At 39.0% G+C, this 16042-nt stretch overlaps 1 protein-coding gene across 9 annotated transcripts in view; it reads right to left on the bottom strand.

Annotated features, from left to right (window-relative positions):
• The window catches only part of gria4a (glutamate receptor, ionotropic, AMPA 4a), a 120051-nt gene that overhangs the window by 3966 nt on the left and 100043 nt on the right, over window positions 1-16042 (bottom strand). For 3 of the 9 annotated variants that reach the window (XR_010542750.1, XM_065280411.1, XM_065280410.1), the window contains exon 13: window positions 11921-12168. Coding sequence is in view for 7 of the 9 variants with exons in the window: in XM_065280411.1 (XP_065136483.1) it covers window positions 11921-12168 (248 nt within the window). In the remaining 2 variants the exon portion in view is untranslated. Of the gene's footprint in view, window positions 1-2485; window positions 2601-4811; window positions 4956-11920; window positions 12169-16042 lie in introns of those variants that run through there. The other 6 variants (XM_065280405.1, XM_065280407.1, XM_065280406.1 and 3 more) reach the window with 4 other exon arrangements.

The raw sequence follows: 16042 nt of genomic DNA, 5'->3' as shown, positions 1-16042 counted from the left end.
TTGCATTTTAACACAACTGAATGCTATTTTTACGTATTATCTGTTGTCTATAAAATAGTGACTAAACACAACACTGTTACGACCCAGTAACTCCTTGTTTAATCCAATCAGCTCTTTCTTTAACTGCTGCGAAAAACGCGACAAAATCACCATACATTTACATTGAGGCCGTACTGATGTTGCTCTTCTCATCAGTGTTGTTGCGTAAAAAAAAAAAAAAAAAAAAATGTAAATGGGAATCATGAAAAATCTATTTGTGGCGGCCAATGTTGATTCTGTGGCGGGCCGCCACAGATAAATCAATGTATGGAAAACACTGAAATTAAAGAGCATTATGTAAGAGTGCCGCTGCTTGTGTTGTTATTAAACATTCTGCACAATGTTTTGTACATGTATATGAGCTTTCGCTAGCCTAGAAATCTAGACGCACCCTAGCGGCCGCAAAATATATTTGCTGCCAGGGTTTAGTCTAGGCACTCACAATAAACTTAACAGCTCCAAAAACCAAAATTTGGTCAGGCAAATCACATCGTGTGTAGCGTCTGTGGGGCGGGCTTAACATGATGACGACAGAGCTGCAATGGTTCCTACTTGAAAATAAAGAATGGCTGCTGCTGCTGGCGAACAGCTTTCTTTTGAAGCGGCTTTGGCCGCGACTCTGGAGGACTTAGACTTATGTTTTTCTTTGAGAGAAGAGCAAATAACCCTACTGAAGTCCTTTTTAAGCAAGAAAGATGTGTTTGGAGTTTTGCCGACTGGTTACGGTAACTACGTCACCTTCTTCGTTGCTCTGATTGGTCATAGCGCTATCCTATTGCGTGCAGAGGCATTTTGAGGGACAACCTTATATCCCGCCCCTTGCATTGAGCCGTTTGTGTGAAGAGTTGCCAGACCTTACATCTTGATGTAGGTCTGGCTAACCAGGCTAAGCTTTCGCAAGAACAATTGATGAAATAAACTGGTGTAACTTTCACTCGCTTGCAAAATGAAACAAAAAAGACACGGAGAGCAGCCGCATTAGTTTTAGCAATGAAAGCCTAAAGACTGCGCTGAACACTGTGGGTTGGTGCTAGTAGTCAGGACCGATGAAAAAACATTGTGCTTGGTACATCACACATTAAAATCAATAGGTGGCATTTTGTGGCTGTTCTCCACATGAGCGTCTACGCCACAAAAGCAATCCGGTCAAATGCGTTTTCGACTGTGGTCGAAAGTGGATGAGCTCAAAACGTTTGCACCCCATTACGTTTACACCTGTATTTAACATTGTCAACTTGTGATCCGATCGACCAAAACACATCTTAATATCAGGTGTAAACAGCCCCATAGAAAGTGAAGAGTGGTAAACCTGATTCATCAAGCCCCTGGTATTTAAATGCTTGCAGAAGTATTTAATGGAAAAAAAAATATTTTATATAGTAATAGTATTTAGTTTTATATAGCATATATTATTTTTATACAGTATACATTACTGTGCAAAAGTCATAGGTCACAACCACCAGCTTTAATGTTCATTTATTTTTCACTTTTTTTTACAGGAAAAATGTTCACAAAATTAAAAACAAAAATTTTTTAGAACTAAATGTCGTTTTCAGGCATCAGTCAGTATAAAGTGTGATCTCTTTTGGTACTAAACACATCTTGAGCTTTTTTGAGGAGTCCTAAAAGTAATTTGATTAGAATAAGGATTTAATTAGAAACATTTAGGTTTAAGAGATCTTGCAGTTGCCAGATATTGCTTAAGTGTAAAGGCAGTTTACCCTAAATACTTGACACTTCATCTTATACTTTTATACTCTTTACAATTTCCTTTTTTTTTTTGGTTGTATTGTAATAAAGAGACTGAGAAATATTTATATATAATCACTATACCATTGTAAGAACAACCAATCTAATGGTGGCATGGTGGCTTACGACTTTTGCACAGTACTGTAAACTGTTTTAATATGAATCAGATACGTATAAAATGCTATGGCACAAATGTGAGAGCAATTTTTACATGTATAATATTTAAGTCTGAAAAGTCTTGTTCTCTCGAACAAAGCATAAAGTTGTCAATATGAAATGGTATAGAGTCATAGAATTTCTACTTACTAGTACAGAAAAAAACTTTACTAGTTTACACCATACAGTAAACTGTAAAATCAATTTAAAATTGGTGCAACATTGTCTCATCGCCTTACTTTAATCTTTAAACTTTTCAAAATGTTCATACTGTAAAAAATGATCTACAATGCAACAATATCTTCCACTGTGTTTTTACATTACTGTATTATCGCAAAGCTTACTGTATAAATCCTGCATTTCACTAAAATCATGATGAGGTCATCTAAAATCTGAAACTATGGTGATGACAGCTAAATATAAGGTTACACTGTCTGTCACCTTCACTCCCTTTCCTTCTGAAAACACATCACATTCATTTCTGCGAGTATGTGTGTCTTTCAGAGCTGCGCTTGTTGCAGATCTCTGTCCGGGAACTGACCTTACTTCCCGAGTCCTTGGGTCCACACTCCCCTTTATCGTACCACCATTTATTTTTGAGTTTGTCTAGCACTCCTGCTTCACTCAGTTTCAACACCGCCAGGTTTACCGGCGTTCTTCTCAGAGAGAATAACATAAATAACATCATAGGCCATGTTATTTTATGTTATTAGACAATATAGCTTGGCACACAGTAAAAGGGGAAGTGATAAAGCAGAGGTCCCATCGAGTGCACGCGTGTGTTTGCGATACAGGCTTTGATTTCACAGGCGTACGGATGGGATCTCGCTCCATCGCTTCAGGCAACAGACACATTCTGCCCTGATTTCATTATCAAAACACAGACAATTACTGGTAATGCAGAACTATTGGCAAATAACCCAGACCACAACAGTCTGTTCCTACTAAATGAAACGTCTGAGTGAGCCCAAAAAATCTGAAATAAAAATGATTTAAGCGTGAAACCCTTGGTTAGTCATTGAGTGTGTTTACATGCCCAGTATAACTCCGAGTTTTATTAATAAACTGCTAACATGTAAATGCATAAAATAGTTTTCTTTTATTGGGAAAAGGTCATAAACGGCTAAAGCAAAATCTGATTCGCACAGGTAGAATTTTGCCTATTGCATGTAAACACCTTTATCGGCTTTCTTGCAGTTTTGTTTGTGCGCATGTTAAAGGTGCATTGTGTAAATTTTTGGCAAAAATGCAATATAAAGTCCTTACAGAAAAACACTGAGTTTTTTTGTGATTGTTGCGAGCAAAAATCCTTGATCTTGCGGCACGTTTTCTTAAAATATGCAATGGAATATGTGGGATATTTATGCAATTTTATGGGATGGAACTTGCAAAAATTGCAGGAACTTGCAAAAACTGCGGGAACTTGAAAAAATGTTTTCAGCTTTTGCAGCTTTTCATTGATGATCACCTCACATAATCACGTCACTTCATAACGTTCCCATGGCAACAGGGGACAAGGCTGCGCCGCCATCTTAGACTCCTCTGTATTCAGGAGAGAGTATTAGCGTAGTTTACGCACTTTTCTTAGTGGCGTATGACAAATTCGAAGGGCGGGGGCACAGAGCAGCAGCAGAGTAGCCGCTGTAGGCTGGGTTAGCTCTCATCCTGAATGCGGACGCGACTAAGATGGCGGCGCTACCGGAAGGTATTTATTTTCGTTAATAAAGTTTTAAATATGGATATTTCTACAACAACACCACGCGGATTACCCTCAGAAGACCTTTGTTTATCATCCTGGAGCCGTTTGGATTTAATTTGTGAAGGATGGTCGCACTTTATTTGGACTTGAAGGTCGTGGACTATGGGTGGACACTGTAACATTACATTTAATCAACTGAAAGATCTAAAACATTTTCTAAAATATCCGAAAATGTGTTTGTCTGAAAAACGATGGACATATGCAACTCGGACAGCTTGGGGGTGAGTAAATCATGGGTTTAATATAATTTTTGGCCGAACTATCCCTTTAACCGTTTTGATCTACATACACCGCGGGTCACCTTACATGGAAGCCGCCATTTTGCACCATCATGTTTCTACAGTAGCCCTAAACGGACAAACTGCTCTACAGTGCGTTTGTCACTACGTAGTCTCAGACGATGACATGTTTGTCCTGTGATCGCTTCTCTATGCTATTCGAAAGGGAGGGGTGCAATACCCAACCTCACAACTAGATGCTGCTAAAATTTACACACTGCACCTTTAAAGAAAAATGTAATAAACGGAAGTGAGCATAAATCAATGCATAAAAGTCTGGTCTCGATTTCCAGACTGTTTTTAAAACGACTAGGCGGACTTTAGGTGATGACGTCACTGTCTGCGAGAAACTTGATAAATCTCCAGATCCGATGTAAATGCAATTTTCTGCGTAGCTGGTTTATCAAGTTGCATATAAATGGATAATAATAATAAGCAGATTTTTGATAGATATCCGCTTATTTCGTACATGTAAATGCACTCATGAACAGTTTAGGACACTCATTTAACACAAAAAAATTCAACCCACTGATATTTTACATTTATTTGACATATTACATAATTAAAACCAAAGGGATGCCAATGTTAAAATCTGCAGTGATAAGACAAGACACTATTTGATCTTAAATCCCTTCAATTCTGAATTCAGTCTTCCTATGCTCTTTATTCCCTGCACAAACCTTTCGGCAAATATTTCTGCTTTGACAGTAATTGCTATCTTTTACAGTCTGTGTCTCATTGAACACACTTGTGTTGCTCATGATTGGCTCAGCCGTCGCTTTTATCAGGGCAGATGTTTCTGTTGCATCACATTGCTGTTGTTTTTTTACCGCTCCTCAGCGTGTCATTGGTGGCTAACCTTCGAGTCCCCGCCCCCGCTGCCACATTCGCCCTTGTCGTACCACCATTTATTTTTCAATTTGTCCAAGAGCCCTTGTTCATTCAGCTTTAACACGGCCAGGTTTACAGCATTTCTTCAACAAACCATAAACATCACATAAGAGCGGGCCACGTGGCAGCCCGGATTAGACGAACACAAAACAGACATACAGAAAAGAAAAAAGAAAATATGAGAGAATCCTGGCAGGCAGATTTTGTTAATGAAGACCTTAGTGGGTTCTCTCTCGCTCTCTCACACACCTGCTCTCTATCTAACATTCATTATTAAGTTATTAGAGAATAAAGGCAGATTTAGGTTTTTTTTATCTTTTTTAACACAAGGTTAAGCTCATGTGCACCACTGCTGGGAGAGGAAATGTCTGTTTATGTTAATGGAGGTCAAACATTATCTTTAATTTATCATAAGGCTTTTAAGCAGTCATGGCTGTATTCAACTTTTGTACACGGTTACTCACTGTCTCTTTCTTTTGGTTATATGCTTTGACAGTTATGCGTTGTATGGCTGCTGGTATGTTTTACTCTAACAAATGGTAAACACGTTTGGAACAAAGTAAGATTCCATTGGTAACACGTCGGTAATGTGTCACCAGCTGCTTTTCCATTAAAGATTTGCACAAAACTTTGGCGTTACTTTCTAAATGTCAACAAAAAACTCTTGCGAAATAATGGCGATGATATTAATTAACCAATGTTATGCGACTGAAACGTAATTTTTTCTTGCCAAACATCGCGTCGACTGACGTTGGTAGGTTTACTAATATTAGGGATGCACCGAAATCTTGGCCGAAAACCGAAAATGAGGAAACCAAGGCTGAAAAACCGAAACCCCGAAATAAATTATTATGCCAATTATTAGTACAAATGCATTTATGGCTATCACTGTGTACTTACTTTACTAGGGTTGTGTGACAGATCACAAAACTCGCGGTTCAGATCACATTATAGTTTTTGAGGCACGGATCGGATTATTTTTCAGATCAGCAAAAAGGGGGTGGGGAAAATCTAATAACAAATAAAGAAATTACAAACATTTATAAAAAAGAACAAAGCTGCAAATAAATAAGGGCTAACATTAGCATTAGGTACAGAAATCGAATTAAATGAGTCATAACACTGTCTTTATTGTATAAATTAAATATATTATTATTTTTATAGCTATTTGTCTCTTTGTTAGACTTAAGTAGGTTAATTGAGGTTACTGTCTCTTTAAATAAGCAGAGACTGGTTTATGACTGTAATCTATACATACACTTAAGACATAAACAAATGTTTTTATTAGAAAAAGAATACTTTGGAGATAATTTTGTTTATATGTGCCCTGTCAATAACAGAAAGATTTTACGTTCGCTTGTTTGCGTCTCACTCGTGTGTGCACTATTGAGGGCACTTAAACGCGCGCGCGCACAGAGAACGAAGGCGAATCCCAAACAGCGCAGCATAAAAACGTTACGTTGTTTTTCATTGCTTTATTCGGCACATGTATGTTAATGGACTATACAGTATGAGACACATTTGCGCGACTCTCTCTAAAGTTTACACATCAAGAGTTCTGATCTTTGAAGGGCGTACTCACTGTGATGATCACGTCTGGACCGGACACAACCGCATGTGCCTCTGTGCGTACTTTAGCGCCTTTTTGTGGTTAAATACATCCACGCCGCATACATGTTGCTTCAGACAAGCACGAGCAGGTTGCGGTTTCTGTTTGCGTCATCACAACATTTCGGCCGTATTGTTTCGGTGATAAAAGTCTTTCGGCCTCTTGCTCTTTTGGGCCATTTTCGGCTGAACATTTTCGGTGGCCGAATATTCGGTGCATCCCTAGCTAATATCAAATCCTGGGCGCTAGGCATTATTTTTAACCGAAGGAGATGTAAGAGTATTATCCAAACAATAATGCCAAGGAAAGCCTATATACTTAGGAGCTTTCATGGAGGTAATAGTACATGATTTTAAATCAAAAGAGATGTAGGAATGTTATCCAAACATTATTGGCAAGAAAAACCTCTTATTCTTGGGAGCAGAGACATATTAAGGTTTTTCTTGGAAGTTTTAGGACAAGCCGCTTCAGTTTTAAATATTCATTATGTGACTTGCATTAGGTGACATGTGAATAAACTGTTTCTATTACAGTTTTGGGAAATACCGTTTCCAAATTGCCTGAAAAATCACCTCATGCGAGCGTAAAAACAATATATTGGAGTTTTTGCGAAATTGACATGTTTCCATTGACCGTATTTTCAATTTGCAATGTCAATTTGCGCAATTTAAAAAGGTAATGGAAATGCAGCTCTTAGTTTTGTCTAGGTTTAAAACAGAGCCCCTGTATAGCCGCCCTTTCCATCTTCGTGCTAATCTGTTGTGTAACTGTTCTATTCTGTGCCTATCCGAACAAGCTGGCATGTATTTGGTTAATTTTTCAACGTGGTGATGATCCTTTTTAATGTAATACATACGTGTCGGTTGTTGCCTTGATAACACAAGAGTTTACAGATGGGATACGACATAAATAAGAGCGCTAGTATAGTTTGGTTCATTGGACGCACATGTTGTTGCGGTTACGCGTCTGGGCGGAACTTAACCTCCGGTCTCTGTTTAATGGTTTGACTAGTGGCTAAACTGAACCCTGAAACAAATACCTTATCAAAAATATCAAATATTTGGTTACCTAAAGATGGGAGGAGACGGCAATTATGGATCACCGCTATGTAAAGGGAGGTTTGGCAGCCGATTAGTAGTTAACATAGTATACGTTATATAATACACATAACGTTAGCTCAGTGTCGTTTTTTTATACGCTTTAGCTATGATATATGAACTAAGGTAATCTACTTGTTTATTTAGCTTGTTATCAAAAATAAACTACTCTAAAAGTTGTTACTGACTCTTTGAGGAGTTTACTAAAAGTTACTTTTGTAAGCTGTTCGTTTATGTTGTTACTGCTGAAATCGTCTATAGCGAGCACTAATAGAGGATAGTTATTTATTTTCTTTATTTGGGATGACTTTGCTGAAATAATGTGTTTAACCAGCTGCAGAGACCAAACAGACGAGTGACCGATCCTGAGCGACGATCTCACTGTACACATTCTGAGAATTACGACAACCGCGGTTCAAATTCCGGGTTGAGAATGTTTTGTAATCGTCCCGTGCCAAACCAGGCTAAAGAGGAAACATAAAGCTGTGTGCACACCGCTAGTGGCTAGTAATGGCGGAGCGACGCAATCTCATTAATTTCAAAGAGACCTCGTTGAGTGAGAGTTGGTGACAGGAAGTGGGCGTGTCCAGCTACCCAACCAAAGATATGTACACTAGATGTCGCCTTGGCTACGGCAGTTCATTGGACCGAATGCGTCAACTAGAGCCGCCATCTTGAAACAGGGGAACCCCGCATCAGCGTCATTGTAGGCAATGGTGTAACAGAAATAAAATCGCCATAAATCGTCATGAACACGATTTTCTTGGTTTTCTTTTGGTTCGTTTCAACAGTCAGACATGTATTTAGCAGTGAGTCCAGAAAAAAATTTAAGTTTTGATTTTAAGTTTTTTGAATTTACTTTTTCTAACTATAATGCATAGTGCTAGTAGGCCAAACATCCATACACAGCACAAAAGTCCGTCATCGTCCATGAATTCGAAGTACAGGCGCAGATAACAGCGTTACCTAGCTACTTCCTATGACAAGACCCCTGTTCTAAGATGGCGGCGGTTTTGACGCATGCTTAGAACCCCAAGGCGACATCAAGTGTGTATATCTATGCTAACCGACAAAGTTGAAAAGAGTTTAACTTTATGCAAACAATGGTGATGTGTACGGACAGTAGCCATTCCTTACCGCTCCTAAAACAGTTTGGCCCAATTGTGGAGAAGTGCTATATGTCTCATATACTTTGGCCAGAATAAGGGGCATTGCTGCCTCTCCATTTTTAACTTTTTTTCTGAAGTGTTTATCTGTGTGCATTTGTGGACAGAATTCTTTTACTATAAGCGCTACATACTTTCTTTTATATTTTGAGAGAGAGACCCTTAGGGTTCCCACAGGCCGTAACAATGTTAAATTATAAAAAAAAAAAAAAATAACGCAAATAACATAAGATGAAGAGTTGTAACAACTGCTCTCATTTTGGCTATGTTCGAAATGGCATACTACTCATGTTGTTTATTCAGTATACATTGTGCATGTTCATTTTTAGATTTAGATTTTCTAGATTTGCCAAACTTAGCCAATAGTTAATTTAATGGACAGTGTACATGCTCCAATCCATTTCAGATACTATTTTGAAAAAAAAGTCAGTATGCAGCCCAGTGTTTTCTGCACAGTATGCAGTACAGCAGTATTCTATTGGAACATAGCCACTGAGCAGTTTTTCATCCCTGTGTGGAGACTCATATGTGCGTGCTGTGTCTTTTATCTGAGATCTCTCCATCATCTCACTCTCTTCTGTGGGGTTTCAAGATGATAAGTTGTGCTGTCACTGAACATCTTTAAAACTATGATATAAAGATGTCTTATGATAACACAGAACAGTCCAAACGGATGTAGGCAGAATTTGGGCAAATTCGACAAAAAACGTACTAACATTAGTTTAGTTGAGGTTGCACCTATTATGCCAATTTTTACAGGATGCAATATGAGTCCCAGGTGTGCCCAGAACGTGTCTGAGAAGTTTTCGCTTAAAATATCCCATTTTTATAGCATGCCCAAAATGCTCTATTTGGGTGGGAGCAAAAAGGCGCTGTTCTCAAGTGTGTACATTTAAATTAAATTGAGCTTTTCAGTTAAAATAGATTTGATTCCTGTGAATAAAGTCTGAGACAATAGTATCTCACTAATTACTGTATCTCACAACTCACTAAAGCCGCCTTTCCACTGCACACAACATTCGGAAACAATTGTCGGGGTTCGCCCCCTAGTGGCAGTCGTTATGACATTTCAGTTTAATCGTAAAACGGGAGAGAAGCTCATTCCAGCGCAAGAGGATTCATTCTAATATTTCACATTTGCCGTGTGCAGTGGAAAGGCGACTTAAGGATGGTAATACAGGACTGTCAGTCAATGGCTTTGGGTGGTGCTTGATCAGTGTGATATCGCATTAACAAGAAAATTGAAACGGCATGTCTAACTGTGCATTCACCAGACGCAGTAGAGGCGGCAAAAACGTGCTATTCGCATGTAGTTTTTCGCATTTTGAGTTTTCTCGCTTCATTCACGCGAAAATTCGCGTCAAGGGAGGGACTTCTACAACTCAGCTCGCTTTCTGTAATCACGTCACAACTAAAGCAAGCTCCTAATTGGTTAACGCGGCGTGATTTTCTGTCAAATGTCAGATTTTTAAATTTGCGCGTTTCTCGCGGCAAACCTTCAATTTGCATCTACTGTGTGAACGAGGCGGATTCGGGTTTACCACGCCGCGCCAAATGCCTTATTCACACAGCGAGGCCTCCAGACGCACGTAAACATGTCTTTATATTGACTTAACATTGTAATCACTCACACTTGACGCCTCTACCGCGGCTGGTGTGAACGCAGCATAATGAGCCGCTTTAGTTTAATGGGGATTAAAAAGGAGTTAGTGGATTTTTTTAATTGTAGGGTTGTTGTGTTCACACACTGCCAACACACATTTATGTCCAAACACCTTGTACAAGTGGATTTTGCAGTATAGGTGCCCTTTAAGGGTTTGAGTTTTCAGGAATTAATATAGGCTGATGTCAATACGATTAAGAACAATCAATCGATTATATACAAAAAGCTTGTGATGGACTGCAAATACCATGTGCTTAAATCTTTACTGATTTTGAGAGGCAGACGGCATTATAGCAGTTTGAAGCGCTGGTGGGTGAGAGACCAGACTGTGAAAACGTTAGCAGCAGTTTATCTCTGTTGAAGAGAGGTTAAGCGTCTGGAGGAGAGGTCAAGATGCTGAGATGAGTGGGCTGAATGGACTGATAACAACATAAAGAGACTATCAATCTGTTCCTGTTGCTCAATTGGTAGCGCGTTGTGTTAGCGGCGCAAAAGGTCATAGGTTTGATTCCAGGAAACATACATAATATTAAAACGTAGTGGTGTCAGAAAATATTTGAATCTCCACACAGAGACATTTCACTATTCTCATTGAAGTAATAATAATTGCACAGCTGTACATTCATAACAGAATATTTTGTACACTTCAATTACATCTTAAAGACAAAATGAAACCGCATTAACAACACATTTCACTTCTGCACTGTGAAATAATTACTGAATTGAATCTATGGGGATTGGGGATGGTTTCTATTATATATCAGCTATTATTCTTTCTGTCTACATGGGCTTGGTTACATCAGCAAAGATGGGATATAGTTTTAGAAGTGAAATCAATTACTGCAGTTTAATGAAAGATTAAAACATTTACTTTAGAAGATAAATCATGCACAAGGACATTTAAGACTGAGATTGTTATTACAGTTCAATTTCATGTTGTCTTTAAGAAAAAAATGGAAAGGTTTTCTTGTTAGTGATGAACACTTTCATATCCAAATGATGTGCGTTATCCAAAACATGCTGGCAAAATGACAGCAGTATATGCATAAGGTGAAATATTAAATACATTTTGGGAGATTCAAGCAACAATTACCTGTGCGCTGCGTCTGTGGAGAAAAACAGAGTAAACACACATACACACACGCACACAGGACTCTCTGTGATCGTGATATCTTATTGGAAACAGGAGCTGTTGTTGTTGAAAAACATTTAAAAGTCATAAGAAACTATAAGCAAATATCAAGTCTGAAACTATTAAAATATAATATTTTAGCTATATATCATGACCAACCTATATATGATATGTACCAGTATGTAAATTTTTTTATGTGACCTTGATTATCGTTTTAACAACTGTGACAACAGCCCCTGAATATGTGACCATGAAGAGATCACCGTCCCACAGAGACTACTGAGTGAAAGAGAGAGAGACAGAGAGAGAGAAGCACAGCAGGGTAGGTGGAATACTATAACAGCTCTGTGATTGGTTGGGTTGTTATAATACTCCACCCACCTTAGCTGCGATCCTTTGGGCGTGGCCACCCCGTATCCCTTGGAGTCCAGATTCCCTCCGACCTTCATGGTGTCGCAGGGTTTGCGTTGTTCCGTGTATTCGTTCATGGTTGACTCCAGCAGAAAGGCGTATTTCCCTTTCGACTTGCGCACGCGTGCCACGCCCTCAGCCGTCGTCTTGGTAAAGACGGTGGGTTCGGCAGACTTCATGTAACTCCACATTTTTTCGTACACTGCGATCTTTGACCTCTAGAGGGCGCAGAGGAAGTAAAAAGCATGTTAGGAATATTTGCGATGGTTGTCACAGTGACCTGAATGCTTTATCTCTGTATAGCAAATCTACTAAAATCGAATTTACTTGAATTTTTAACTATATACATAGCTTACTGACATGGAAGCGCTTGCTGCCATTTTATATCACACAACTAATGCTGCATACACATCAAATGTAAAGCATCGCGTTCCTTGCTCTAGATTACTCGTGGGATTTAACTTTGTGACATAGGATTTTTTCACTTGAGTTGAATATTTTACATTTGTGCGAAGATGTGTTTTGAGGCAAATAGCATGTGTTTTCTTAGCAATCGCGCCACCTTATTTGTGTCATTAGTAAGGGTGTCACGATTTCGATTTTAAATCGAAATCGATCGAAATTAAGTCACAACCTCGAACTTCGAGTTAAAAAATGGGATCGTCGATGCTGCCACGCCCCCATGTCACGTCTGGTCGGCTTGTCAAATGGGGAAAAATTAACCTCTCAGAGGTGCCTTTAAAAACATAGATCCAGCGGAACTAGTGCTGTGTTCAAAATATCGATACGACGAATCATCGTCATTGACGCCTGACGATGTGCGCATCGATACAGCACCTTCCGTATCGATTCGGATGTACTTTTGAAAGTAACGTGACGAATTGCTGTTGATCCGTGATCCATATGGAAATGACGCATATGTCCCGCAGAGTACGTAGAGTTAAAGGTGGCAGGGTATACTTTCACTTTGCGTGTCTGTCTCACTGGCGCACGTGTCTGCATAGTGAGCCGCGTACTCGCGCTCTCTCTCTCTCTCGCGCGCGCGCATTAAAGTCAATGAGTTCAGTATGAAAGCGCAGATATCTTAGCCTATACTACTGCAAAGGGCTTTATTAGCCATGCTCTTATAAAACAGTACTAACGCATTTGAGAAGAAACACGACAAAGATCTGCATGTGAAAAGTGTATGTCTAGAGAAGAGATACAGAGCTACTTTAAACTATAACTGTCACATTAGTAATCTGATTTCTATTAAATAGTATTAAGTCTGACTGCATGTTTATAGATATATTCATAGATGTAGAATAATGAGAGACAAGAGTAAGGCACCATCTTTGTGAAACTGCTTTAAAAAAAACATAAGTTAAGTACTAACTCTGGGATTTTAAATATGTCTAATAGCTAATAAATGAATGGCAAAAAAACAACTGTTACAACACTGCTTATTCAATGTACAATAAACAAATAATAATAATAATGTTACTAAATTCTGAACAAAAATGTAATTCAAAATAGTCTTGTATCGTGATGCGCATCGTATCTGGACCCTTGTATCGGGATACGTATCGTATCGGGGAATTGTTGGCGATACACAGCCCTAAGCGGAACGCGATTTATATTTTAAATACAAGGGATGTATTGCTACAACTCCTTGTAATGCATATCATAAACAGGATTACTACCTAGTGATCTGCCTTCGGACAGAGCGCAGCTCTCTGCACATGCGTGAGAGAGCCGCCAAGATGCAGCGGGTTATATTTTAAACAAAAGGGATAGTTTGCCTCAGCTCGCATGAAACGTATAAAACTGAACAAATACGTAAGGATTACTACTTTAGTTCATGTTTAGACTTTGGACAGATGCGAGAGCGCATGCACGTGTGACAGAGAGAAGTGCAGCTGCTTATGATGCACCGTTTTTTATTTCAGATGCTAGGAGGAGTCCAAGACGCGTGCATTAAGTCCATCTGCGTGCAAGAAGGAATCCTCTCTCTACATACAAGCTCTCTCGCGTAAAGTAAAGCCCACAAACCCTCATGCGAGGAAAAGCACGCAATGTGCATGTTAATGTGAAACTATAATAATAATAATAATAAAGGCATATATTTTTTGTCTTTCAAAAAAAAAAATACTTTAAAAATCGAGAATCGAATCGAACCGTGGCCTTAGAATCGGAAAATGTAATCGAATCGAGGATTTGAAGAACCGTGACACCCCTTGTCATTAGCATCGCCCCACGTGGATTTACATGTATACGTGTCTTTGCATTGATTTTGTATGTAATCTACCGTATTTTCCAGGTTATAAGTCACACCTTTTTTTTTGTTTGGCGGGTCCTGGACTCCTGGAACTTGTAGTCAGATGTGACTTATACGTCAAAATTATTTTATATGAACCAAGAGAAACCATTACCGTCTACAGCAACGAGAGTCCGCTCTATGCTGCTCTTATATTTATGTAAATTAATAGATTCAGTGTTGTGGAATGACTTCGGGACCTTTTTGAACTTAATTTAGCCTATTCAGCCTCTCAGGTATGTTCTGTATGCTATTGTGTTCGGTGAATAAATGGTAAAGTTACTTAACTCTTTCACCGCCATTGACGAGATATCTCATCAATTAAGAGAAAACGCTTCCCTGCCAATGACGAGATTTTCAGTCTTTCCGCAATACCGCTTTTATCCACCAGGTGGCGCCCTTCCGCAACTTTTTAAACCCGGAAGTATTGCCCTATGGCAAGCGGCTGCATGTCCATGTCTGTTTTAAAGATCGCTCTGAATGGGATCTCTATGAAAAGTCCGTCACAAAAATGGATTTATCTCTGCTTTTTGCTCAAAATGTGGTGTTTTTGCAGAAACCTACCCATATTCAAAAGCTGATTACAAAAAAAAACACTGAAGGTAGGATGAAACTTTTTTTTTTTTGAAAGCAGAGGGTCTGTTCTTTCATTTGGTATATTGGATGTTTATATATTTAAAGAAGAACATTTTCTGGAATGTACTTTGGTGAAAATCATGAAAAACGCTGGCGCTGGCTGGCAACTTTTTTTAAAAAACGCTGGCGGTGAAAGAGTTAACATGTACGGACACCTATTCAGCCTGCTGTTCTTTGCTATTGTTTGGTTGAGTAACTTGCCTTTCCAGATTAAATGTCTGTTCTTTGGCTTGGATTTTGTGAAATCAGTTTCTAAGGGGCTGGACACACCAAAACTTTTAAACGACTTATACTCCGGAGCGACTTGTAGTACGGAAAATACTGTATTCGCGCAAATCATAGAATTCCACATTAGGTGTGTATGTTCCATTAGAGCAGTGTTCTTCATTGCGCGGCTCGGTCATTGATGCTAATTTTGTTAGAAAACCATGTCTATTAAATCAAGATGCACGTCAATAAGCGTGTTCAATCTCATGCAGCGCTTGTCAGAGTGATTGTCATATGATATGACATCAAAGTACCGTGAGATCAGACTGCTTGTTATGCTTTCCAATTGCTCTCGCGGCACAGTAATGTCACTCGCCAATGGTTCTGTGCAGCGCCGCATGAAATTATGAGAAAGATGGCCCCCTGGTGGTTTGGGGGCACTGCATACGCATAATTATAAGAATGCTTAGCATTAAAATCCCGTTTTTGTCATTAAGGGAAATCATCTTGTTTTATTTACAAATTTGACTGGTAAATGATAAAGAATGATTTGCCCTTGTATTTACTGCGTTGCAACAGATTGATAAGAAGACATGCTTTTTATGACTGGATGTAACTTTTGATACTTTGTGGTAAAGGTGGCTCTCATATTGACCCTGACCTAGCAGTGTGGCTCTTGAGAAAAAAAAATAGTGAAGACCACTGCATTAGAGTGTTTTTTTGTATTAAAACACGACTTCTCTGTATATCTCCAAATAACCTTAAAGGTGCAGTGTGTAGATTTTAGTGGCATCTAGCAGTGAGATTGTAAATTGCAACCAACGGCTCAGTCCACCGTTCAACCGAAACGCATAGAGAAGCTACAGTAGCCACCGCAGGACAAACATGTCGTTGTCGAAGACAAAATACAGTAGTGACTAAATGCGCTCTGTAGAGGAGTTTGTCCATTTAGG

The sequence above is a fragment of the Paramisgurnus dabryanus genome, chromosome 8 (genome assembly GCF_030506205.2).
Source record: "Paramisgurnus dabryanus chromosome 8, PD_genome_1.1, whole genome shotgun sequence".
In the NCBI taxonomy this organism is placed as follows: domain Eukaryota; kingdom Metazoa; phylum Chordata; class Actinopteri; order Cypriniformes; family Cobitidae; genus Paramisgurnus; species Paramisgurnus dabryanus.
The sequence above is the reverse complement of the archived record's forward strand: the minus strand, read 5'-3'. Positions and strand labels throughout refer to the sequence as shown.